The sequence below is a fragment of the Larimichthys crocea genome, chromosome XIX (genome assembly GCF_000972845.2).
Source record: "Larimichthys crocea isolate SSNF chromosome XIX, L_crocea_2.0, whole genome shotgun sequence".
In the NCBI taxonomy this organism is placed as follows: Eukaryota; Metazoa; Chordata; class Actinopteri; family Sciaenidae; genus Larimichthys; species Larimichthys crocea.
The window spans coordinates 5,090,875-5,116,134 of NC_040029.1; the positions used below are offsets into that span (position 1 = coordinate 5,090,875).

Genomic DNA, 25,260 nt, shown 5'->3' on the forward strand with positions numbered 1-25,260 from the left:
TCCACCTTGGTTCAAGCTGAAATATTCGACCAACTCTTGGGGACAATGATGGTACCCAGACAATGAATCCAAAATCCCAAGACTTTTCATCTGGCACCACAACCAAGACATTTTTGCTATTGGATGGATTTCCATAAAATTCGGTAGACATATTCAAGTTCCCCTGAGGATGAATCTTAAATACACAATAAACCACAGTTAGAGCTTCTTTACATTTCCAAGATAGCAAAAACATTGCACGTGTTAGGTTTGTTGTTGTGAGTTCATGGTGTTCACATTGAGCATCCATCGCAAAGAAATTATTGGGTTCAACTGTTGTAAATATTAACGGCATCCCGGTGAACTTTAAGAGTTAGTTTCCACTTCCTGCCTCCTGCTGTGAGGTCCAGCTCTGAGATGGTGTGGTGTCTCCATACGCGTTGTTGCTCCCTGAAAATCCTCTTACTCCACACACACACACACACACACACACACACACACACACACACTTCCTCGCATACACAGTTCACAGTTGCACTCCCTACACACAAATACTCATACACACACAAGAGCGTGGATTTGTTTTCTCTGTGATGAGAGGGATTATGGGATAAAGGAGGCAAGGCCACGCCAGTTTAGTTCAGTTTGGACCAAAGCTGCTCTCAGCAGCAGCAGCAGCAGCAGCACAATGACAAACAGAGATGAATCTCTGACTACACACTGGAGATGTGCATAGCCGTTAACATCGCGGCCTCTGTATATTTTGATCGCAGGAGCCTCTGATCGGGATTCTGTAGTAGTGGTGGATCCGTATTTCTCTCGGATGACTGGAGATCAGCAAAAACACAAGCGTCTGACTGAGATCTGTGGATGGCAACAGAACCAAGAGCGCAGAGAGAGAGTGTTTGTGGATTGTTGCGAAGGATGACTTGAAGATCTGTTTTTTGTTTGTTTTCTTCGCAGTCGGTGTGAATGAAATCCTCCTTCACCCACATGACAGCTGCTCAGCACGATGACTGAGAGCGTCTGACACTTTGACCAGCAGCTCCACTGTACTCCAGTGGAGCTTGTTTTACACTCGTAATCGAATTCTTTGTCACACACTGCAAGCTATGACATGACTGACTGATGTATCCAACCCATCAGGAGCACGATATGGGAATGGATCGGCTGGATTCTTACGGCGATGACGTCCTCATCTAGTATGCCTTTTTCTTCTATCTTAAGAATTCCTATCAGGGAAGGCCAAAGAGCTGCAACTGTGATGTTTGCGCAACAGAGTATTAGTCTGAATTTGGCACTGAAATGCCATTCGTCTTTCCATTCTATCACAGATCTGAGTTCAGGGCAATAAACTCCTCATGCTTTATTGCTGTAGGAGGAAGTGTTCTCTGAATATGAGAACGATGTGCATAGTTGCTTAAATTCAGTGGCATTTTCCCTGGCTTGATCTTTTATCGCATTTGTGATTATTCCTGTGGAGTCGGGCGCCGAGTTGGGCTGTGCACGATTAGTCAGTGAAGCATGCGAGACACAAGAGACTTGAATTTTTAACTAAGCACAGTTGATTCAGTAGGGTCCTCTGTTCAATTCTCATTATGGGATGAACTCGTTTGTAGAAGTCACGCTGAGGTGAAGCTATTCTCTCCTCCCACCACTCTTGTTTGCATAATCTTCAATAACTGAATCAGCTGTCACATCCGTGGATTTTCCTCACCGGAGCAACTTACCGCTGCGCTGCCCGTGCACGCAGACATTGATCGTCTATCTATGGAAGCAATGACCGCGGTCGATTGGACTAAGCAGCGGTCGCACACCGATAGAGTCACACTAATTGGACTGAGAAGGGTCAGAGCAGAGCCATACAGGGTCTGAATGTTTCCAGAGAGGGATAAAAAGATTTATTAATTTTGGACTTTTGGTTCTTTTCTTAAATGATTTAATTCTTGGAATACAAGTGCTGTGATGTTTATGCATGAGTCTGCTCTCTGTGGATGATCTTCCTGCCTAAAAACCTTCGAATCAATCTTAAGATTTGTTGCAGCTCTATAAAAAATAAAGTATAAGCCAATAGTTTCTTAAAAATGACAAGGAAAATAAAGATTAAATCACTTTAATTATCATCCACAGCACACTAACCAAAATATATATTTTCCCCTGTTTCAGTCATAAGAACAAAATGTCGGGCTGGCCGCCCCCTGGCCCAGGCTCCTGGGGTGGACTGCAGGGACCTCCATACAGCTGGGACAGCATGAACAGCAGCAGGGAGGGCCGGGACCCCCTCACTAGGTACGTACAGTAACACCACCATGCATGTTCTTAAAAGTTTGGGCAATGCACAGTCATTAGTTTTACAGAGTCACAGCCTGTATTTATCAAACTTAATCGGGCTTGATTAATGATATATGCACACACGCACAAAAGACACGTATTGTAGCAGTACAGGTTTTAAAAGCTGAGCTATTCCTCAGACCTGCATATTCCTGAAATCCTCAGTCTAGTTTAATCAGAGGCATACATTCATGAGCTGGTGTTTCGGGTATTGTTTTCGGCTGCCTCTTCCTCTCCACATGCATAAAAAGTCATCATTGTTCCGATCATTTTGCATTCCTACCTGCGTGCAGTACCTGTTGTTTGTAAAAATTTGTCCTGCAGGAAGACACACTCTCTGCCAGGTCAACTTGCAAATGCCAAAGTTGGACTGGCATCAAAGGTTTGGCACTCAGTATGAATAGAGTCGTTGGTCATAAGTTACTTCTTTTTGTTGTGGTGGTAATCAAAAATCCACTACGAATCCCAGAGCCAAGTTTTGTCAGTCCTAAAACTTCATGTTGTTGAGTCCTGGCAGCACTTCCTTTTCCACCGTGACTGTGGACAAATGGGGATGTTTGAAAGTTAGTTGTGGGGTTAATCAGATTGGAGTGTCGGAATGAGCGTCGCTCCAATCAGGATCCTGCATTTCTTTTCAGGAATCAGGAACAGGGGACCACACACCTAACTCAGCAGACATAAACACGACAAGAAAAGTTACACACAGGAGTTTAAGTGGCAGATCTGCACCTGCGCTTATACTCGTCTACCTCTCATGTTTTTTTCTTCTTTTTCTTTCCTTGCTCTTCCACTTCTCACTGATACTTCTTGCCTTCAATCTCCTCTCATTGTCCCGGAGTTTTATCTCTTGTCCTTCCTGCACCTTTCCACTCCTTTGCCACTTACTCATTAAACTCTCCTCCTCCACTCTCCACGACGGGGGAGTCAAAATATGACAAGGGAGAGAGCTCTCAGGTTATGTGGCTTTGTTCCCAGAGCCTGTTGGCTTTAGAGGAGGTGACACAGATTAGGTACAACAATTGGATTTCTGTGAGACACAGAAAGAAAAACAGGAGAGGGCAAGAGTAAAGCCAATGGTAGATTTAACTGTGTTGGATAACTCCCAGAGCCTTACCTAACAGGTTGTAAATACTATTTGAAACCCCTGAAGTATGTGCAGCTAGACTGTATTTATTTGCTCAGTGTATAAAAGTGTAAATCTAATTGAGCCAATCATGAGATGGATTCTATTGTTATTAGAGTTTTAGCTTTTAAATGGGCACAACTGTTCTGGTGCAGTATTCCCCTCTGACACCTAACGCTGGCCCCCGTTTCCTTCAAGGACTTCATTGGTGTTATATTGCCTTGGATGTGCGGGTGGGTGAAACAGATTCAAGATGGTTAGGTTAAGTTTGTTAAGGTTTAACGCCAGAGGTGGCAGCGGCATTCTGGGAGTTACTGTAATTTAGGCAGAATATGCCTCCCTGGTGTGGAAGGGGCAAATCCTCCCAGTGCTGTAGTTGTAATCACCATCCTGCATCCCTTAGGTGGTGTCTTGACATCCACTCTGAGATATATACCTCCATATAAGTCCTGAATTAGGGAATTGACAAGTTTAATCAGCCAAACAAAGTTAAATACCTAAAAACCAAGGTCACATTAATGCAAAAATCCTGCACGTCTAACATTGCCATAATTCAGGTCTTCTCATTGATTTGTAAAATTGCCTAAGATCTCTAATGGTTGTTGAATCAATGTAGTGACACATATATATCAGAAGATCACCCAGCCCTTCTTATATGCCCAGTTTAAGTTTATGATGCCAGGTTGCCAAGGTTAGCGAGGTCTGTCTAACATTTTTCTTAAAATTCTTCCCAATGTTGGCGTCATTCCTAAAACATCAGCAATGTCGAGGCTCACATTATCTCCTATTTTTTGGAATGTAAAATAAATCTACAGGTTTGCTTTATACCAATTGTTGAATGAATTATTAGCCCACGTGTGATTTGAAAGTTAATGTCCATGCTCAGAACCACGCAACATGGATGATCCGGAACAATTTACAATGAAAGAATGGGCTATGGTCTTTAAGAGACATGGGTCAACCTGGTTATGGACTACAACGAGTTAGACAACTTAGTTAAGACTAAAGAACATGGTTAAATTATGCAAACCTCATTACTTAATACCTTGGACAGGAGTTTGAATTGCGTGTTCTTCCATGACTAGCAGCAGGACACCAGGATTTGACCTTTTGTATTCAGCTTTCCCCTGACCCCTCCGACATCCTAGCTCTGCCCTCCCGTGGGATTAAAGTCCACCGACCCTGACTAGGAGGATGAGCCTGCATCGCATATTAGAACATGCTTCATTACAGACAGATTGAGTTTGAGATTTCTGCACCATATGTACAATACAGATAAATGCAGTAATGAGAGATGAGAGAAAGCGCAAGAGGGGAAAGAAGGTGGGGCAGAGATTGACGCTGATCCGGATTGGTTGGAGATAACGTCGACCTCCCGGAATGGTTGGAACATACTTCATGATCATGGTAGATTTAGGCAAGTAGGTTTATAACCAGATAAATAAAGCCAAACCAATCATGCAAAATCTGGAACAATAATACCTGATGAAAAAAAAATAAGTTTAGTTTAGTGAGCATTGCTAAAATCATGCAGTGGTGCTTAATTTCAGGAGATTTTGGGAAGGTTAGGACATATAAGGCAGGAAATTCATATGCTCTGCTGTATGGACATTAGAGCCAACAACAAAGATGGAATGGATGTTGGCCAGGTAACAATAGACACCCTGTACTGGACTTAATGTGCAGAGAGGAAGCAACAGCTGCCAAGGGAGCTTTTTAAGCTGTGAAAGAGGCAGGGAGAGCGAAATGGAGACAGAGAGAGAATGAGTTAACCCCACTGAAAGCCTATATCACCTCTTAATTAACAGGCACTCTGCATTCTCAGTGTCCCGGTCGAGACAGACGTCCGAGGTTCAGCAAGCGGGAAAGGTTTGATTTAATATGGTACATTCACATTTTTAGTGGTGCTTTCATCTTGAGTGACTTGCAATAACGCAAAGAAAAGTGGATGTGAAATTTCACCACCGCTAACCCACGTTAAATGTTGGTGGTCCAATATAGCCACTTCTTCTTTGAACTGGCCGACTTTGAAATTGGCCGATGATTATGGATTGTTCAGTCATATACTGGGTGAAATCACATGAGACGCTGCAGAAAAAGAGAAGGAATGCAATGCAGTTTTGCTCAACTGGAAACTTTTTTGCTTTCTCGCTCTGGCCATACATCACTACCGTTATGACTTTCTCCACCTAAGCATAAAACTGAAAGAAATCCAAGAGCTTCTGGGATTTGTAATCACACAGATAAAAAATGATTTTATATGAACCGAAACAAACAGACAGCAGAGCAGCAGACAGTGTTGTGTACCCGAGACGACGATTTTGCCGACTGACATGACAACCGACAGTGGTAGATTGTATCAGCTTTAGTTGGCTAGCAAATCCAAATAACATGTCATCACCATTGATTACTGTCTGGTATGAAAACAGACTTAAGCACACAATAACGAAAATACCACACCAGAGCATTGAATAACATGCTGCAAACAATTGTGTACTGCATGTTTTTTGTTTGTCTTATTGGACTTGTGTCTGCTCCGAAGTTGTATGGGGTGGAATGTTATTGCAGTCCCATCTGTAGTGAGATTGATTCCACCAGCCTCGCCGTAATAAAACAAACTTAAATCAGGCAGGAAGTACTTCCTCTGTTTTTCTTTCGTGATGAGCGGAGTTGATGTTCAGCTCCCACTTGAGGTCCTGGTTGATGACCTCAATTGGGTTCATCAACCTGAACATGATGAATTTGTTGAAAAGAGTCTCTGGTTGATTTGTGGCGTTTCCAGCAGCTCGTTTTAAATGGAAACCTTGTAAGAGGGGTCTTAAATTGATGACTACATCCACGATGTTGTTGTAATTAAGACCCAAGCTAAAGAGAAGTCAGCATCCCCACCAGATGGTGATTCACGTGGGTCCATTCCTTACCCTTTCTAACTGTGTTCCTGTCAGATTTATAGTTTTATTTACTATATTAAGTGTAGCAGTGGGAAGCACCATTTCCAAATCATTCAGAGAAGCGCAGATCAATGGAAATAAGCTGTCATAAATGAGAGATGCCAACTGTCCTGACCACAGAAACAGTTAAATCAAACTTTATTGGAAAAGTGTTGGAACAGTTGGGTCATATATTGTGATAATAATGCTGATAATGGTAATCATCAGCAGTAGTAAATAAGAAAACACCATGAGCTTTATAGAGCACATATAAAAAAAATAGATATAGAAGTCCTTTACGCATTAAAAATGACTTGATTAAATGTTCAGTACACTTTTATTTTGGAGAGTCTGCAGACTTTTATATGAATGTAAGAGGGAAATCGGTTCCAGATTGCAGATCTGAGTCATTTTTATGAATGCAGGACCCGTGCTCTCTTTTATAAGTGGCTCTTAAAGCATGAGATGCTCTGCTAATGACCAAACCTGAGCCAAAGCTCTGATTTATCAGCTAGCTCAAATCATTCATTCTGAAATTTAATGTGATCTTTCAGAGCTAAAACTTACTTCGAGCGTAGGGCTAAATGCATTGATTGGATTTTAAATGTGCGCTGTGTCGTAGTCCTAAAGTGACCCTGTTTAACAAGCAGGGCAGGTTTGACCCCCATAACAGTCATTGTGCCCATTACCAGCTCCATGTCTTCTTAAAGTGAAACTCATTTTTACGTCACACTCTGGATAAGTAGGTCGGCAAATCATCGTGAACCCTAAGTGGATCGAAGTGAATCACGTCCTCGTTTGTTTTATCGGTTGAACTTCTCTTAGTCACCATGCTCCTCCTCTTCTGTATTTCACAGTCAAGTGTCCCAGAGCAGCTCCCTGGAGGAGGTTCACCTGGACGGAGCCCCACCTGCCCCACGCCTGGTGGAAATGAGACGGGACCCAGTCCTGGGCTTCGGCTTTGTGGCGGGCAGCGAGAAACCGGTGGTGGTCCGCTCTGTCACGCCAGGTAGGTGTTAAGAGCTTTAAATCTTATATTTGTTGGAAGATTAAACACAAATGTCAAACCCTACCGTTGATTTGTTGGAAGATTAAACACAAATGTCAAACCCTACCGTTGGGTAAAGTTGGTAAACTAACAAAATCATTTCATATTTCCCATAATCCTCGCAGGATAGCCTATGATATATTTTTATCTCCACCACCAGTCTTACCTTTTTCTGTGTTTTCTCTTTATTTTCCTGCCCTGCATGTCTGGCTCAGGAGATACAAGATTCTTTAATATCACCTACACGTTACTCCAACATCATTCATAGTTCATGTCATGCTCAGTTTTCGTAGCCTTTACCATGTAATACCCAAGAAACCTCATTTTAGACATGCACATGCTGAAACGCTGACCTGTTCTGATCCGACCTGTCTCACCTTTGAGTGCAAATATTCTCCCGAAGAGTAACACATGGATCAAATGACGTGAATGAGTCTTTAAGACAACGTAATGGATGATTTCCTGATGCGAAAGTGCGCGCACTCCTGTGGGTGTCAGATGACTGACAATAAGAGGAGTGGTATGGAGTGCCTGTCGGGATGATACAACGTTACAAGAAAAACTAAGTAGGAAAACAAGATATGCTGTATCCGTTCAGTATCGGAATAAGAGTTTGCATGATGAAGGACCACGCTGAGCAATTTCATTAGTTCCCCCTTACTGTTTTGAAGAGTGCTAATCAGTACAAACAGTCGCCATAATGATTTATTTAGAAGGAAACCGTGCAAACCGTTGACTTCTCCAGCCTATGATTGCATTAGTAAATAGTATCGATCCCATGCGAGTAAGAAAATGAACACAAATTAATGTTTTTCCTGAAAGTATTGTTTATTTTTGTCAATTATCGGCTGATTGCCAAATTACTGCCAAACCACTGCTTACAGACGCCAATTAACTGTCAGCACCAGTGGCTGCACAGACACACACAGTGATTAGGCATCTCAGTGATCAATGACTGCTGAATACCAAGCAGACAATTGAACTAATGAATATTCTATTTAGAGCCGTTGTTGGCCAAGGGAACTAATATCCAGTGTGTGCTTAAGGAGGCTGCAGTTTATTAATGCTCACACCTATTAGATCTGTCAGAAGAAGCACACACCCGAGCGAAGTCGATGTTTTTACGCTTATCTTGAACTGATTCATTCATAAATAATCTTTTGTGTGTGTGTGTGTGTTCGTTTAGGTGGTCCATCAGAGGGGAAGCTGTTGCCAGGCGATGAGATCATCATGATCAACGACGAACCCGTCAGTTCGGCTCCTAGAGAACGAGTCATCGACCTCGTCAGGTGGATGCAAGCACCTTGTGATCCGTCAGGATCAAAGCTTTGATAGTTCTGATGAATCGGGCGGTGAATCTTCAGAAAAGATAAACACAAATATCCTTCATCCAAGCCTTGTTCTGAAGGTTACTGATGACCTAAAGGTTTAAAGGGCTGCTACACTCTAAAAAAGGACATATTGTTCTGCTTAGCTCTAATGGTATCCAACCAAGCGCATTATATCTTTCCCTCTGAGCTTTCTGCCTCCACCCTAACAAAATGGTGGTGAGTGGATTTCATTTGTGGCGTCTAACAGCAGTGCGATCTGTTGGATTATCGAGGGTAATCTGGACACTGTTCCTGGAAAGAGACGTCAAGTTTTTTCAAACGTTTCTGAGCACTGCAAATTACGTTCACCTCCTTATATTACGGTGGCAGAGGAAAATATCTCAAAATCTCAGCACATTCAAACACATCTTTCTACATGGGTAAAAGTGATGAAACCCTTTAAACTTCTCTTGAGCTATAAAAAAACAGCGCTCAAGCAGAGGCATGATCAGTTTTGAAGAGTAATGTGGTTTAATATTAGTCTTAGCAACAACAACAACAAAAAAAATCACAATAAAATCTCCAAATTATGCAAAACTACGAAACTCTAATGATGTTTTTGTGTCATCTGAATACTGCCGTGTTAATACAGCGTAACATAAAATGACGCAGTCATCAACAAATAAGTAAATATTCAGAATTATTAATCAGAAAGAAAAAAATGCTAAAAGCTTTTTGCTATTTCAATGTAATTTACCGTGACTGGAGTAATGTTGGGGAAACTAATGAGAGTGCGTTTGTGTGTGTGCTCCTGATTTTAACTGCGTCGACTTGTGAGTGGTGATTGCTCGAGGCATCTCATTCCATTTCAGCCCCAGCTAATCAAGTTCCAGTTGCTTATCTGCCATTGTTGTTGGCCGTGACTGTTGTTTCCCCCGATGATTTCGGTGACTCTGTGATTTGCCGTCTTCTCGCTTCAGGAGCTGCAAAGAATCCATCGTGTTGACTGTTGTCCAACCGTACCCTGTGAGTAAATCATCGTTTACAGAATGACCTTTCTTTAAATTCTTCCGTTTCCACTCCGATCATTCACTTACACAGGTTGCATTTTTTAAAAATCAATACATTTGTCACAATAATTGCCAAAGCCATGGTCACGATGACTTAGTATCTGCTAACATTCCTCTGAATTCTCAACCTTTCTCTTGAAAAATAAATTCTGCTCCATAAATGTCTTTGTCTGCCCTTGATGTCTTACTTGGAGAGGTATAGATTTGTGCCTCGTACCTCCAGTTTTCTCTCAGTTGAAGCAGATCTGGACTGTCCTTCAGGTCCTGCATTTCAAGGATGGAGGCTGGTGATATTCTATATTTGTCTTATTCTCAGAAAACCCCATGAAAAGATCAAGGTCGGCGGCCAATCGATCCCACGAACACAAAGCCTATTGCTGCAAGACAGCATTGATACTTGACCTTTGGTTCACACATCACATGTCAACAACTATGAGTTGTTGTTTTGTAAGAAATGCTTTTTCTGAGGTCTGGGATGAACTTCTAGAACTTGACGAGACGTCCTCAAAGTGCTCGGCAAACACCGACTTTTAAAATCTACATTTAAGTGATAACACCCAACTGATGAGAAGATCATGTGATGAGTTAATCCACCGCTACAAATAGTCCCCAACAATGAGTTGTTTACCCCTGTTTCAGCAACGCTAAAAAACTACAGTACCCAGCTATTTTAGGAAATGATTCTGCAACCTTTAAAAATCAAACTACATATTTTTATCCTGTTTTTTTAAAGATTTAAATTAGTCCCACTTTTAACTAAACTAAATATAATCCAGTAATATAATATATATGACTAAGAAATGGGCCCATTGCTGGTTTTATCTTTTCATGGGATTTGTTGACAACAAGAAAAAACAGTATTTTCCTTTGAAAGAGGTGAAATGATGACCCTGCTTTATGCTCTTCTTAAGTTTGTGTTGCATTGCACCAGGGTTGTGTTTCTGGTAACCCAAATTGCAAAAAAAGCAAACCCATTATTTTGTTCATTCCTAGTTTGCACTGTCCCCGTTTCAGGAAATTAGAGATTATTAAGTAAATGTTTATTGATTTAGTTACATGTTGAGCTAATGTGTTTTTTCCCCCTTCTTCATTTGTGCATGTGTTTATGCTTCTTTCTATCTCTCTTCCTCGGTCTTTCTCTCCCTCTCTTTCTCTCTCTCTCTCTCCCCCTCTTTCTCTCTTTTTGGATGCTTGCCTCTCAGTCCCCTAAATCAGCGTTCATCAGTGCAGCCAAAAAAGCCATGCTCAAGTCCAATCCGGTCAAAGTGCGCTTTGCAGAGGAGGTCATTATAAACGGCCAGGTTCCAGTCAGTTCTACCACACACACACACACACACACATGCATGCACACATACACACACACACACACACACACTTATGTATGACCTATATAAGCAGTGCCAGATGGTTGCCGCTCACATAAAACAGACACACAGATAAGACAATCACCAAACTGTGTTATGACACTTTTATGAATTCCTTTCACGTATCAAAGCTCATCTGGATTTTTGTCAAAGCGGCCACAGAACGTAAAGACTGATCCCACACCTTTTTTTGCAGAACCCGGTGAAGGACAACTCTCTTCTGTTCATGCCAAATGTCCTGAAGGTCTACCTGGAGAACGGGCAGACAAAGTCTTTTCGTTTCGACAGCAGTACTTCTATTAAGGTGTGTGTGTGCATGTGTGTGTGTTCCACCCCTTAAGGCACGCTCAACAAAATTAGCATGCTGCAGCATCTATAATTACAAAGGGAGAAATTCATTTAGAGTGCAAATTAGTGTGTCTGGATGCACACACACATAGACCATGAAATTCAATCACTCTTTGAGTTCCGTTCGTTTGAGCAGGCTCGTTTATCCGGGCAGGGTGGCACATTTTCATTTTCTGACTTGTAGATTCGTACTCGATCCACTGTGGCTGCTTTTCTCAGCTTCACTTGCAAATAAGCAAGAATGTGAGAGTTTTAGTATGATATTAATTCATAGAATCAGATTTAAACTTAAACTTTTATTAAATGCAACATTGTCCTTTAGAGTGGAAATACAAATGACAGAAGAGATGTGCTTCACGCTAAATATATACCTGATAAATTCACTTAAGAAATCTAAATTGATATTTTTTGAGAAATACCTGGAATATGACACAGAAATATTGCAAAAAACAAAAATGTTTGACACACTTTGCAACTAGTTTTATTTTTGCTGTTAAACAGAGATGAATTTAGTCTATTCTGGTGTTACTGACTTAGAAACAACAGCGAGATTTTAATTATAAACCCCATGAGGTGCACCATCTCGTTTTCAAGGAGGTCCTCAGGCACAAAAGCATCCAAATTAAGACATGAAACAAAAAATAAATACACAAATAATAGCAACGCTAGTAAACAATCCAAGTCACACAAAGCAATCAACATAAGAGAGCTCTCCCCATAATCCCAAACCACAATTTCCTGAGAGAGTCTGGGCAGAATAAAGAATGTAGTGGAATATGTGTAAGTAAATATGATTATCCTGTACGGGAGAGTTCAACTAAATCCATAAAGAGCGACCAACGAGAGCGAAGTCCTAACAAGTTCAGAGGTGTTTTGCTCCATGATCACCGTAATCAATAACAGGAAATAAAAACAGGAGGAGGATAATTAGTTTTCTTACTCAAACAGTTAATCGACAGGATCGAGTCATTTGAAACTGGAGTTTGTGTTATTTCAAGTAGAAATCAATACGAGACCTAAATTAAAATTCCCAATCAATCGCTCCATCAGTCTGTTGAGGAGGTGGAATAAACGATTCATTATTCTCCACGATGACCCTCCGGTCACAAGCTTTTCATGTTGGACTGTCACTGCTTTTAGCCTTAACCTGAGCTGTGATGTACCTTAGATCTTTTACCAGATCATGTTTTTATATCTGGAAAAATATGTATTGTTGAGAAATAATCCTCCGAATAGAAGACTTTCAAAGTTCAAAAGGTTTTCTGCACTCCCGCCTATTCCTCTCACGTTTTCACCTTTTCAGATTACCTCAGGTGAAAAACTTTCTGTTTGTTAATGCATGAAGAATGCACAGACCTTGCACAAAAGGTCATGCATCGTGCTGTTATGTATTATGAATATATTTCCCCACGTGAAAATCCATAGTTGCGACTCAATTGAAGGATCGATGCTCATTTATCTGTTATTCCACAACACAGGGTTGCACAAGCTGCAGTGTGTGCTATGCGCAAAAACAAACAGCTTATTTATTTTTTTTCATGGTGGAGTGCAGGGGATGATTTGAGGAGCCTCACAGCCTGAGGAAAGAAGCTGTCATGTAGTCTGGCGGTAAGGCAGTGGATACTTCTGTATCGCTTGGCAGACGGCAGCAGGGCGAGCAGGCTGTCGCTGGCGGGACGTGGGCAACAAGTTAAAACAAAAACCGACGTTTGAGGGAGCTGCTGGCTGCCGAGCCGGCTCTGAGTGTACATGCTGGAAAAGGCAACAGAATGGAAATGTGCCATAACTGTTAAGCAAGTATTCTCATTAAATATTCCTGTGGCGTATTTACTTCAGGACGTGATCCTGACCCTGCAAGAGAAGCTGTCAATCAAATGCATCGAGCACTTCTCCCTCGTATTGGAGCAGAGGATGGAAGGCTCTGGAAGCAAACTCCTTCTCCTGCACGAACAGGAGATGCTTTCTCGGGTAGGAGATGTTTCCTCTTCCTCCACTTGTCTGACACACACACTTTTCCTGCTCAGTATTCAAGCAGCATTTAGACCCTAGTGTCATTTATCAGCACTGGCACAGCAGGAGCGACAGCTCACATTACACCTACCCACCCTCTCTCTCTCTCTCTCTCCCTCTCTCTCTATCTGTCTCTCACACACACTGGCAGATACCCCACAAACACACAGTCACCCACAGTGCCCGCGACATTCTAATGAGGTCGCAGGATCACAAGAGGACAGCTTTAATATTCATACCACAAGAGTTCAGATGTGAAGCGGTTTGACTTTTGAGAGGCACTCCTTCACGACACGCTTGATAAAGCCGCTATAATGTAATACACCTGAGTGTCAACCCTGGTGACAGGTGCATAGAATTGGGCTGGTAGTCCCTGAATTAGAAAACAGACCCGACAAACGCCCTCTCTACGATTGTGTGTTAAATCATTCCTGAAATATAATCAATATTTAAAATATGATGCTGGTCTGGTGTTGTTGTCTTAAATAAGAAATGGAATCAAATGCACAGATGACCGAGCAAGCAGTTTTTTTTCTGGGTTACCGCAGCAGAATTACGCAACCGTGTCTTTAGGTTGTAAAGCGATTTGAGTAACATCTCATACACCATTGCTATTAATGCTTCTAGTGCTACAACTGCATCTACAATCACCGTTGGGGAATGAAAGTAATCTAGTATTCTTTTTATTCTTTGGAAATACTGGATCTTTTTGTAGCTTGTCAGTTTCAAACTAAACAATTTAATGCTTGCTTCTCCTGCTAGTATTACAACACATAATGCTACTAGTATATCTCTTTTTTCCCCCTTCGTCTCTCTTCCTCCCTTTCTGTCTGTGTGCACAGGTGACCCAGAGGCCCGGCTCTGACAAGATGAAGTGTTTCTTCAGAGTCAGCTTCGTGCCAAGGGACCCCGTGGAGCTGCTCCGGAGAGACGCAGTGGCATTTGAATATCTCTACGTGCAGGTTAAAGTCCTAAAACTGACTCTGATTAGTACTCGATCACTAGGTTAACAATGAAATATGTGAATGTTTAAGGGGGGGGGGGTACGTTCAGGATCAGATGGATGGTAACGAAGTTGGATACAGAATGGATCCTCAACTAAACTCACTCCTTTTCTCAAATAATAAATTGCCTCCTCGTAGGATTTCCTTTATAATTAGTCAAGTGAAACAGCCTGAGAGAAGGAAAGCTAATCATCTTTTCCTGTCAAGAGTTCAATATTTGCTTCATCAGAGACTGAAAAACTGTCTCAAGCCACAAAGGTTGCAAAACAACTTATTTCAGCTCAGCGGGGATTCTCTGCTGCTCGAGTTGCTCGATGAAAGAGATAAAACACACCTCACGAGCCTGAAAACGGACTTCTTATGTAACTTTACTTCATGCTTTTGCCGCAGAGTTGCAACGACGTGGTCCTGGAGCGGTTCGGCCCGGAGCTGAAGTACGACGCCGCGCTCCGACTGGCCGCGCTGCAGATGTACATCCTCACCATGACGACCAGGCAGAGCCAGAAGGTCTCCTTCAAATACATCCAGTGAGTTTGTTTGCCTGTACCGTTAAACTATCAATAATTAATGATATTCCTCCTTTTTTCTGAAAGTTTTTCGATGGTTTGCAGAAGTTTAGATGAATTTATTGTCCAATTTTTACTCCTTGGTTCGAGAAACTTTTCCATATTTTTCCTGGTTAAACAAATCACATCATCTAAAGCAAAGTCAACAATGACTCGTACGAACAGATTTGTTCTTAAGAAGCTCAAACCAGCAATCTCAAATAGTGGCAACGGCACAGCAGCTGCTGACTGCCGCAGGAGCCGCCACTTCTGTGGCAGCTGCCAACAGTTGTATTAGAAGTTAAACTTCCATGACATGATTTCTGCATTCATTTGAAAGTTTCCTTAGTCTCTCTTTCTAAAGTTGAACTATTTGGTGTTTAATTAATCAAGTTCCACTACACAGTTCACAGATTAGTTGTATTAGAGTACAGATACACACTGTAAACATACAGTAAAAAGACTTTAAATCAGAATCAGTGACTCAGTGTATTCAGCATCTCCTTTGCAGCAACTATTTGAGCCAGCTCTTGCCAGAAGACGAAAAAAAAACACTAATTATGATGCCTTATGTTGAGTTTAAACATGATACAATCAATCAATCAATCAATCAAGGCTTTATTATAGACACACACACGGTCCATAACACAATACAAAACAGCAATAAAATAGACAAATGCAAACATACAAAACAAAAAAAAGTCCATATCAGATATTTATCATTACATTTTATGCTTTTATTGGCTCATTTCAGCACAGCAACAAGTTCAGTAGTTATTAGGAAAAATCTGACTGCAGGTACTTCAGTCAGGTCCGGCAGAACTTTGTTCCAAGGGCAACTTTTATGTTGAAACCGATCTCCTCTCCACAGAAAGGAGTGGGGTCTGTCGCTGTTCCTGCCTCCTGCTGTGCTGTCCAGCATGAAGGAGAAAAACATCAAGAAGGCTCTGACACACATCCTCAAAACCAACCAGAACCTCGTGCCTCCAGGGAAAAAAGTAAGCGCCTCTCTTTGTGTCTTTCTTCGCCCTTGTTAATAAACTTCTACCGCTTTCTGATGCAAGATCTTAAAATAGAACCGCTGCCACGCTCAACCTTGCAAAGGTTCTCACCCTTGTCAACCTTAAGACCCTTTGTCGAGCTAGACCTTGAATGCTAATATGAATAACAAACTGTGTGCATAATAAGATATTCATATTCACACACACACACACACATGTCCCAGTCAGAGGGCTCTGATCCAACTTCAGCTGAACTGAATTAATGACACAGGCTGCTCTCTTCATTCTCTAACACCCATATTTTCTGTTTTGACGGCAAAAGTTAAATTAAGCCGCGCAACAGTGTTAATGTCGGTCAGCTGTCACGCAAACGAGGTTAGCTGCAGGTGAATTACAGTCATTTAAAATACAGGGCTGCTGTTTTAGCCTCAGAGATGACACAGACTCTTCCAAAGTCAAGTTATAAGTGCTCGTGGATGAGGCAAAAACCGTTTATAATAACAACACCACCGTTACTGTAGTTATTAATGAAGCAGCTCAAGAGACGCTGGCTCTATTGGAACAAGTGTTGAAGTCGCAAAATGAAAAGATGAAAGCTGGACAAAGATCTAATTACTCTATCAGATGTTCTCTGGCAGGTGACAGAACCTGAGGCTTTGACTGACACAATCAGCATCCCGGGAGATCATTGGCCTCTTAGAGGGTCTAATTACATCACTGCAACCTTTTTAATTTAATAGCAGGCAGGGTAATGCTTCCAGAGTGGAAAAGCCACAACCTTTAAGTCCTATTTTGTGGTTAAGAGATGTCATTTAGCACTTAAAGCTGTCGACAAATATCAGAAAATGTGGCATCCCTTCTCGGACTCCACTGAATCAAAGCAGTATATCATCTGCAGTCATTGTTATTGCGGACACGCCGTGTCAGTGAAGCTTTTTCAGTTTTATTGATTTTTTTTTTTAAGCTACTTGAACTTCTCCCTTTAAAAAAAAAAGATAATTAATTTTTTTCTTGTTTGTTTTTGATTCATTTTTTTTTCTTTTTCTGTTTTGTCTGCAAAACCTAAAAAGTTATTTGCATTGAACTCATTTGTAAAACTGAAAATCAATCCACATAATTTAAAAACAAAAAAACAAATCTTCAGTCGCAATGAGTGGTGCCGCAGGCATAACAAGGAATGAACTGTGCTGGTTTGTTACAATAAGAGAAATATAAAACAACAAGTTGCTTTCTAAATTCAGTTATTCCATGTCGATCCCTTTTTTATTCCAGGATAACCACATCTCATGTCAACCCAATTCTCTCAGTGTGTCTGAGCTTGCTATATATCTAAAATACAGTGCATGTTCAGGGTGAAATCTGCACTTTTCTAAATGAATTCATCAGACATAATTCATTAATCGTTATTAACGACATAACGTCCTTCATTTTGACATCTCATAGCTGACACAAACGCTGTTTAAGTGACATATAATCTAAAAGTTATTCAGAAGATCTGAGCCATGAAGCATTCACTGAAGCTGAACGTTTGGGCAGCAGGCGAATTAGCATCGCTCCGTGCCCAACTCAATCTATCTAATACAGTTTCACGTAGTCAGTTGATGTTAAGCACACCTGAACTCCATATATGTATATACTATGTGTGTGTGCAAGGTCTATAAAATGTCAGGGTTATTGATCTCTTCCCTCACCACCGAGCTGTTTGACTGTTCCTGGCTAATCATTTGCATTCACAGTGGCGGTTGATATCCACACTGTTCATTAGAGGGGAAATACAGCCGTGCAGCGCCATTAAAGAAGAGATTTCATACAAAAGAAAATGATTATTTAATGGAGATGTCTGGTTTACAGCGAGCAAGGTCAGCCTGTTGTTTCTGAGACTGAGAGGTAAAATAATAACAACAGGATTGCACTGTGGACTAGATTCATTCTTAAATTTAGGAGGATGTAAAGTCGATTTTCATTCTGCCTTTCCTGAGCGTGTGGTGCTGAAATACTCAAAATAACAACAATGTCAGTTGCCTATAAATAAAAACATGTCTCATTGCGGTGAAAGCATCAATACGCTTCTCGAGTTTTGAATTTTCCAAAATCCCATTGACCCTTAATGGCTCGAGAGGCACGCAGTCCCACAAGCAGGCCATAAAGAGCACTGCAGCGGAGCAGGCTGTTCAGATTTTGATCAGATTTAAATGATATGATGGGATATAATGGAAAAGCAGTGGTCCAGATCAAAATTGCTCGAGAGTGGCTCCGAGAGTGAGTGCTTTACATCCTGACATCGGAAGACAAATCTGTCTCTTCGAGTTGGAAGTGATTTCTTTTCAGATCCTTACTAATGCATTTCACTTCTCTCTCTCTCTCTCTCTGTGCAGCTGACTGCTTTGCAGGCCAAGGTGCATTACCTGAGGTACCTCAGTGAACTCAGACTTTATGGAGGGAGAGAGTTCAAATCAATACTTTTGGTAAGACCATTAGTTCTGGAGAGGATTTTGAAACAGCTTGAGAACTTCACATTTTAGTTTGATGTGGCTCGTTTGTATATTATATTCCCTGCAGCAAGGGGAGAAACAGACAGATGTGATACTGTTAGTGGGCCCACGCTATGGCATCAGTCATGTCATCAATGCCCGGACCAACCTCGTGGCCCTATTGGCCGACTTCAGCCACGTCAACCGCATCGAGATCCTCACCGAGGACGACACCAACGTCCGACTGGAGCTGCATGTTCTGGACGTCAGGGTGAGCGCAGTTCTTTGCCAACAAAAATTATTTTGTGCTGCACAAATTCTAGCATCTTTTATCCTTCCTTCTTTCCTTCCCACAGCCCATCACACTGATCATGGAGTCGAGTGATGCAATGAACCTGGCCTGTATAACAGCAGGCTACTATCGCCTCCTAGTGGACTCGAGGAGGTCTATCTTCAGCATGCCCCACTGCAATAGCACAGGAGGGGACGACACCAGTGAGTGATTATTAACTTTGTGCGCGTGCATACGTGTGTGTTCAAGATAGTATGGATTTAAAAAATAAATGATAAAAGCACCCTCTAGGACAAGTTACACTACTTGTGGAAAAATGCAATTTCACACACTAACACGCCTTGGAATGGTTCAAGCTATTATTTGGCAAGATCTTTGTCATTGCAGAACACTCCAGGTTGACACTTTTCTGACGCCTCATGGCTGGATTCAATGTCTTAAAAACTGATGTTTCATAGTGCAGCATAAAACCTCAGAGGTCTCGAACTGGAGCACTCAGAAATCTAGTAAACAAGAGGCAGCCCCCTTTAAAATGTAATCAACATAAAACACATAAAGTAATATGACTTTGTATTGGTCTGCAGGTCAGGACCGCGTCCTGGAGTGGCCATATAGCACGTCTTTGGGAAACAACGAGGAGACATCGCCGAGCCAGGAAGAAGCCTACAACAGGGACTCTGAGTATCCGGACAACGGGCAGAGCGAGAACAGCATCTCCCCTTATTTCCACGAACCCCAAACACCTGACAGAGACCTGGGGACACGAAGAAGCCCGCTGCCCCCTCCTCTTCCCCCCGCGACCAGACACAAACCTCAAGACTCGCCTCGGAGCGCCAAAGTGTCGTTTATTTTCGGGGGGGACCCACCCTTAAACAAGCCAAAGAATGTAAGCTATGAAAGACTGTTGGAGAGTCCTGAGGTACCCGAGCACAGACCGCCCTACTTGCATAACAACAACACAGACTTTAGGCCACAGGACAGGGTGTCGTTCCAGTTCAGCGGTCTGACACATGTCTACAGTAACATTATAAGTGAAGAAGGTGGTGAAGAGCCCCTGCTAAGGGATCTGTTTTATCGTGACACAACGGACGATGCAGAGGATGACGACGATGCTTCCTGTGAAGAAGATTCCACAGGGGGGACACCGGTGGGAGACGACAGAGGAGGTGGAAATGAAAACTGTGGCACCCAAGGAGGAGGTTTACCCACCGCAGCCAGCAAAGCCACCTTCCTCGCACTTTCCGGTTCTACGGACGACATCATCGACCTGACGTCCCTGCCTCCCCCCGAGGGAGACGACGGCGTCGACGACGAAGAGGACGACACGCTCCTAGAGACGCTTAACCTCGCGATCGCTGCGCCACCGCCGGGCTTTCGGGACAGTTCAGATGAGGACACAGCACCTGAGGGAAGGCCGCTGAGCACACGTGACAACGACGATATCCCGGTGTCGTTGATTGATGCCATTCCAACCCAGGGGGAGGGGGAAGGGAGCAGGGGAGGGGAGAGACGGCTGGAGAATGCAGTCATGAATACTCTCCAGGCACTGGAGGCTCTGTCTGTGTCTGAACAGAGGCCTCCCCCGCCACCACCCAACAATAACAATCCAGGTCTGTTGAATGCTAATGCAAGTAATGTTTGATCACCATCATTTATGTCTGATACGTGGGATTTATCTGTATCCATTTTATCAGAGAAAAGTTTAGTCTTTCTCTCTGCCGTTAATTCTCTGTGACCTCTTGACCCCGTTAAGTTAGCGCACTCCCAAAACACATCCAATAGAGACAGAAACTCGTATAAATTTGTATAATGAACCTCATTAATTGCAAATACAGTCTGTGTAATATTTAATACAATACATATTTAACAGCAGTTCGCTTTTGGTTCAGTGATTTAACTGTATCTCATCTTTTAGGTGTTTACACATCTCGAGGCCTTAGCCCAGAGTCATCCTCAGATTCCGGCAACGAGACCAACTCCTCAGAGATGACTGAAATCTCTGAACTAGCCGCTTCTCACAGGCTCAGTGAGAGCCACATACGTCTTCTGGTGGCCACGAGGGAAGGCTACCAACCTTTACTTGAGGAGAAAACAGAATTCCCTGTCTCTCCCGGTACAGGCGGAACAATACAAAAGAAACCACGTAGTCCAACGCGGCACCTTCAGCCTCCAGCGGTTCCTCCGAGACGCAGCCCCCAATTGGACACCGCATCATCGGGGCCAGAGAGCTTGGAGGTGAGGCCTCAGACTAACCTCTCATCCACTCTCCAGCGCCCAAGTTCCACGACGCCGGGAGGCAAGCATCACAAAAAGTCTGCAGACTCCGGCGGGAAGTATAACACCTTCAGCACAAGGCAAGGGCATCGAGGTGAGAGTAGCGGGAGCCGTGGCCGACCCGACTCAGACCAGCGCACTTCATTCTGCGAGCGAGGGGAAAGCCAGAGAAGACAGAATTCTCTTTTAGCAGAAAACTCTGCAGGCGAGAGCCTCGCAATGAACAGCCTCCCACATGACCATCACAGAATGCCCTGTTCTCCTTCCTCTACCTCTGATCATCTGTTAGACGTTGACTGCGGTGCAGATAACGTAGCCACGAGTGTTGAGCAAGACGAACATCTAGTTGTGGCTTCACTGTTGTCCCCAAGCAAAAAATCCAGATCGGTGGGTTCTGACCAGGGATCGGACATACAAAGTGAACATCAACCGATTTCTAGACAGCAGAGTGTCGCACGCCTGTGTGAGTACCATCTAGCAAAAAGGATTTCAAATTTGCAAGGAGAAGCCCACAGTTCACTACAGGGCTCTCTGTGCTCATCACTAGATGCTGGTGGCAGCACGAACAGTAGCACCTGTGCCACCCCAACTGACTCACCACTTGGCCCTGGAGCTGTCGAATCGAAACACCACCATTTGCAAAGGCACCCTCTGTCTAGTTCTTCCTCCTCATTACTCAGGGTGCTGAACTATGAAGATAACAAACCTGGAATCCCACGCGGCACTCAGGGAAAAGACCTCCACCCTCACGCAGACCCTGCCCTACTTCGGAAAATGCTGCCCAACATTCACCCTCCTGGCGCTGGAGCTGAACCAGTCCGTCCCTCCTCGGCCACAACATCTAAGCATAAAGAAACCACAGGTACTGGAAGCAAGAGGCCCCACAGTGAACTGCATGCTAAACAACAGGCCTGTTTTAAGGGGCTGAACCAGAAAGAAGGCAGTGAGGCCTACAGACAACTGATTAACTATCTAACAGTCAGCCAGATGCATCAGGGAGGGAAGCTGCACAGTGCAGGCATGGGAGGGGCAGTCAAAAAGGACACCAGGCGCTTTATCACTAGCAACCCTCAGCTTGTTGAAATGGTTAAGAATAGGGGGAATACCATTGCTCGTTGCCCATGTATGCCTTCCTCCATTTCATCCCCAAATTCAGTAGCAACTAATGCAGCCAACATGCAGCTGGCAAATAAAAATCCACGGTCATTCCATTCGGCCACACTTCCCACCAAACTCAAGAGAAGTCCTGACATGCATGCTCAGAAACTGAACGAGAGTATAGATTTCAGGCCAGCTAATGCTGAGAGGAGAAGCTCCTTTTCCGGCCTGGAAGGTGAACTAGAGACGAGTGGCATGGACCCAGAGCACTTCCTGTCACTGTGTAAGACAGAGGGCTGTATCAGCCGCGATGGGGGATTCATTACAGGTGGAAACCGTGAGGGTGGGGGTACCACTAACCGTCTCCCACCTCGGTCAAGAAGCCAACCTAGTGGCAGCACAGAGGACTGGTTCAGATCAGACCCAAGAGCAAAGCATGCAGTTCGTCAGTCTTCTCATCCTCGTCCTAATGATTCTCTTTGTTTCTCTGCTGCCCCCAGTGTAAGTGGTCAACGGGCAGACCTCAACAGCATCTCACTAGGAAGGGGAGACCATCCTTCAGCTTTTATCAGGCAGGCATCTACTGGCACTAGGTCTTGCATTACATCTCCAACTCCCAACCCACAATCTCCACCTCCGCCACCTCCCCCACCACCTCCCCCGTTGCCTCTCCCCGCGCAAGCCATCGCGAACTCCGGCAACTCAGGATGCGCACAGAATTCCATCCAGTCCCGGCAGATTCAGAACCACGTTCGGGCCGTTACCCCAACCCTGCCGCAGACGGATCCCTTCGGCAATCACCTGCAGCGGGGACGGGAGCTCAAACGCAGCGCGAGCAATATAACTGCCAGTTCTGGTAGCGTGGAAGTCCTGTTTGATAAGCCCACCAGAAGCCGGAGCCAGCAGCCCATGTCACCATCTGTGCCCCAGCAAGGTGAGACCAAAGTCCAACGGAGGCCAACAAGGAAGCGGCTCTCCAAGAGCTACTCCCAAGGTTCTGTATCTTCTCACGCCATGTGCTGGTCTACAGGCAGTAGGGTAGACAGTAGAAGGGCGTCTGTGGCATTTCCATTACAGAAAGATCCTAAACACATGAAGGGCTCTCAAAAACTGGACACCAGTCCCTGGAGATGCAATGGACCTTTTAGCTACTGTTTCTTTAAACGTAAGAGTGAAGGCGAAGAGGATGAGATTGAGTGGGAAAGGCCCAGACGAAGCCATGGTGGTAGCGGCGACGGTGCCGCCGCATCAGCCATATTGCCATGTGGCTCAGTGATGGATGCAGCTGGGGAACAGCTGTATGGGGAGGTCCTCAATAACATGAGCTTCAGTGACCGCCTCGGACGAATCAACGCACTCAAGGACCGCATGTACGGCTACCCTTCCGGCTTCACTGACGTCCGCCGCGATGCCAGCGAGCTCATAGCACTGGTGAGATCCAGCGTTGGCCGCTGCGATCGTGGCCCCCAGATGCCTCTCCAGGATGTATCCCAGTACAAGCAGCTCCTCTCTGTTGAATCTAAAGAATTAGGTCGGGCATGCCGGAGGATGGCACAAGCCCACGGTAGTCCTGAGGAGATGCTGCTGGCTGTAACTTGTAGTTTCCAGGTGCTATGCTGTCTCTGCGAAGCTTGCATGTGTCTGGTTAGGGGGCTCGGAGCCTCGGCGACACACCAACAGAGAGAAGTCGTGGCAAAAGTCGACGAGGTTGTTATGAACTATATCTGTCTGCTCAAAGCGGCTGAGGCTGCCACCGTGGGAGCACCAGGGGAGCACAGTGTGAAAGCCCTGGTCCGCCACTCGAGTACCATGTCGGCCATTGCTAACGCACTCACCCGCTCTCTTAAAACGCTGCTCAGCAAGTAGAGGCTACTCCTTATGCTTTATAGCGTGGCCTGCACAGTCTGTAGAAGTCTGTCTTTAAGCATCTTGCTGTTTTTGAGTCTGCTGAAAGAGTCATATATTTTTCATATAAGATCTCAATGATATCCATATCATAATCAATAAAGTGTACGACTTGTTGGAGTAAGACTCAATATTAAAGTTATATTAATATTAGTAAGATGCTGGAAGGCAGTCCTGTGTGACTGCACTTGCTTTTTTTTCTGATGACAATATTGTAATGTAGATTTACAAAGCCATACTGTCACAGAACTTTGTGATATGACATGTACCTAATAGATACCCTTTTACCTGTGCATTATGTAACTTATTTAAAAGATGTATATAATGTATATAAATACAATATAAATATATTATTTGCCGTAGCAGTTTCAAGAAGCCATTGAGTATTCAGCTTAATTTGCTCGAATATTGTACAGGGCTGGAGTGAGTTCGCTTTCAGTTCAGTCAGTTCATAAAAGTTTTACTACAGATATTTATAGTTGTGATTATAACAATTTATCTATAGAGTAAAAGTTAAAAAAAAACAAAGTAGGTAAAGATGTGTGACTGTCAGTTCAGTGAGGAAATTGTTGCTATTATTTATTCACACGATAAATATGAGGTTAAATTTCTGAATGACTGTAAAAGTGAACTGATTTCAACCCTGTTGCATTATAATGCAGTTTATTATTTATTTATTTATTTATTGCAAGATGAGAGGAACATTTGGTAGAAATGTTGAAAATACAGGGACACTGAAATTGCACTGCATTGACCACTGCTTCATATTTTAGCACATAGATTATTTTCAGATAAGAATAATAACAACTGCTCCCCTGAAAACAAAATATATAAAACTATTAAGATGTTATCATATTAAAGAAAAGATAATTTATTGATAAATATTTCAGATGGATCACTCTGTTAATAATATATGATTATTTTGAATTGTATGTGTTTTATTATCATCCGTTTTGGAACAAGTTCTGTGCTTGAATGATTTATCAATCCACACTATGTATCAAGATGCAGATCTCTTGACAAGAGGTTCAATTCCTGCTTCTGCTTTTTTTTTTTCAATAATCCACAATCTATTAAAAAACATTTTACAGATGTTTGAGTCTCTTTGTTTGAATATTCACTGACATAACCAGCACCAGTGTGTCTTGTGCTTTATT

General features: G+C 43.2%; 1 protein-coding gene across 1 annotated transcript in view; it reads left to right on the forward strand.

Moving 5' to 3' along the window:
• LOC104924096 (FERM and PDZ domain-containing protein 4) overlaps nt 1-25,196 on the forward strand; it is a 39,944-nt gene extending 14,748 nt beyond the window's left edge. The window contains exons 2-16 of the mRNA XM_010737335.3: nt 2,146-2,268; nt 7,221-7,372; nt 8,598-8,700; nt 9,702-9,747; nt 10,994-11,098; nt 11,352-11,459; nt 13,340-13,471; nt 14,356-14,475; nt 14,908-15,044; nt 15,934-16,060; nt 18,439-18,528; nt 18,623-18,805; nt 18,891-19,029; nt 19,411-20,436; nt 20,742-25,196. Coding sequence (XP_010735637.3) covers nt 2,146-2,268; nt 7,221-7,372; nt 8,598-8,700; nt 9,702-9,747; nt 10,994-11,098; nt 11,352-11,459; nt 13,340-13,471; nt 14,356-14,475; nt 14,908-15,044; nt 15,934-16,060; nt 18,439-18,528; nt 18,623-18,805; nt 18,891-19,029; nt 19,411-20,436; nt 20,742-24,064 — 5,914 coding nt within the window. The 3' untranslated portion in view covers nt 24,065-25,196. The remainder of the gene's footprint in view (nt 1-2,145; nt 2,269-7,220; nt 7,373-8,597; nt 8,701-9,701; nt 9,748-10,993; nt 11,099-11,351; nt 11,460-13,339; nt 13,472-14,355; nt 14,476-14,907; nt 15,045-15,933; nt 16,061-18,438; nt 18,529-18,622; nt 18,806-18,890; nt 19,030-19,410; nt 20,437-20,741) is intronic.
• Nucleotides 25,197-25,260: the final 64 nt, after the last annotated feature.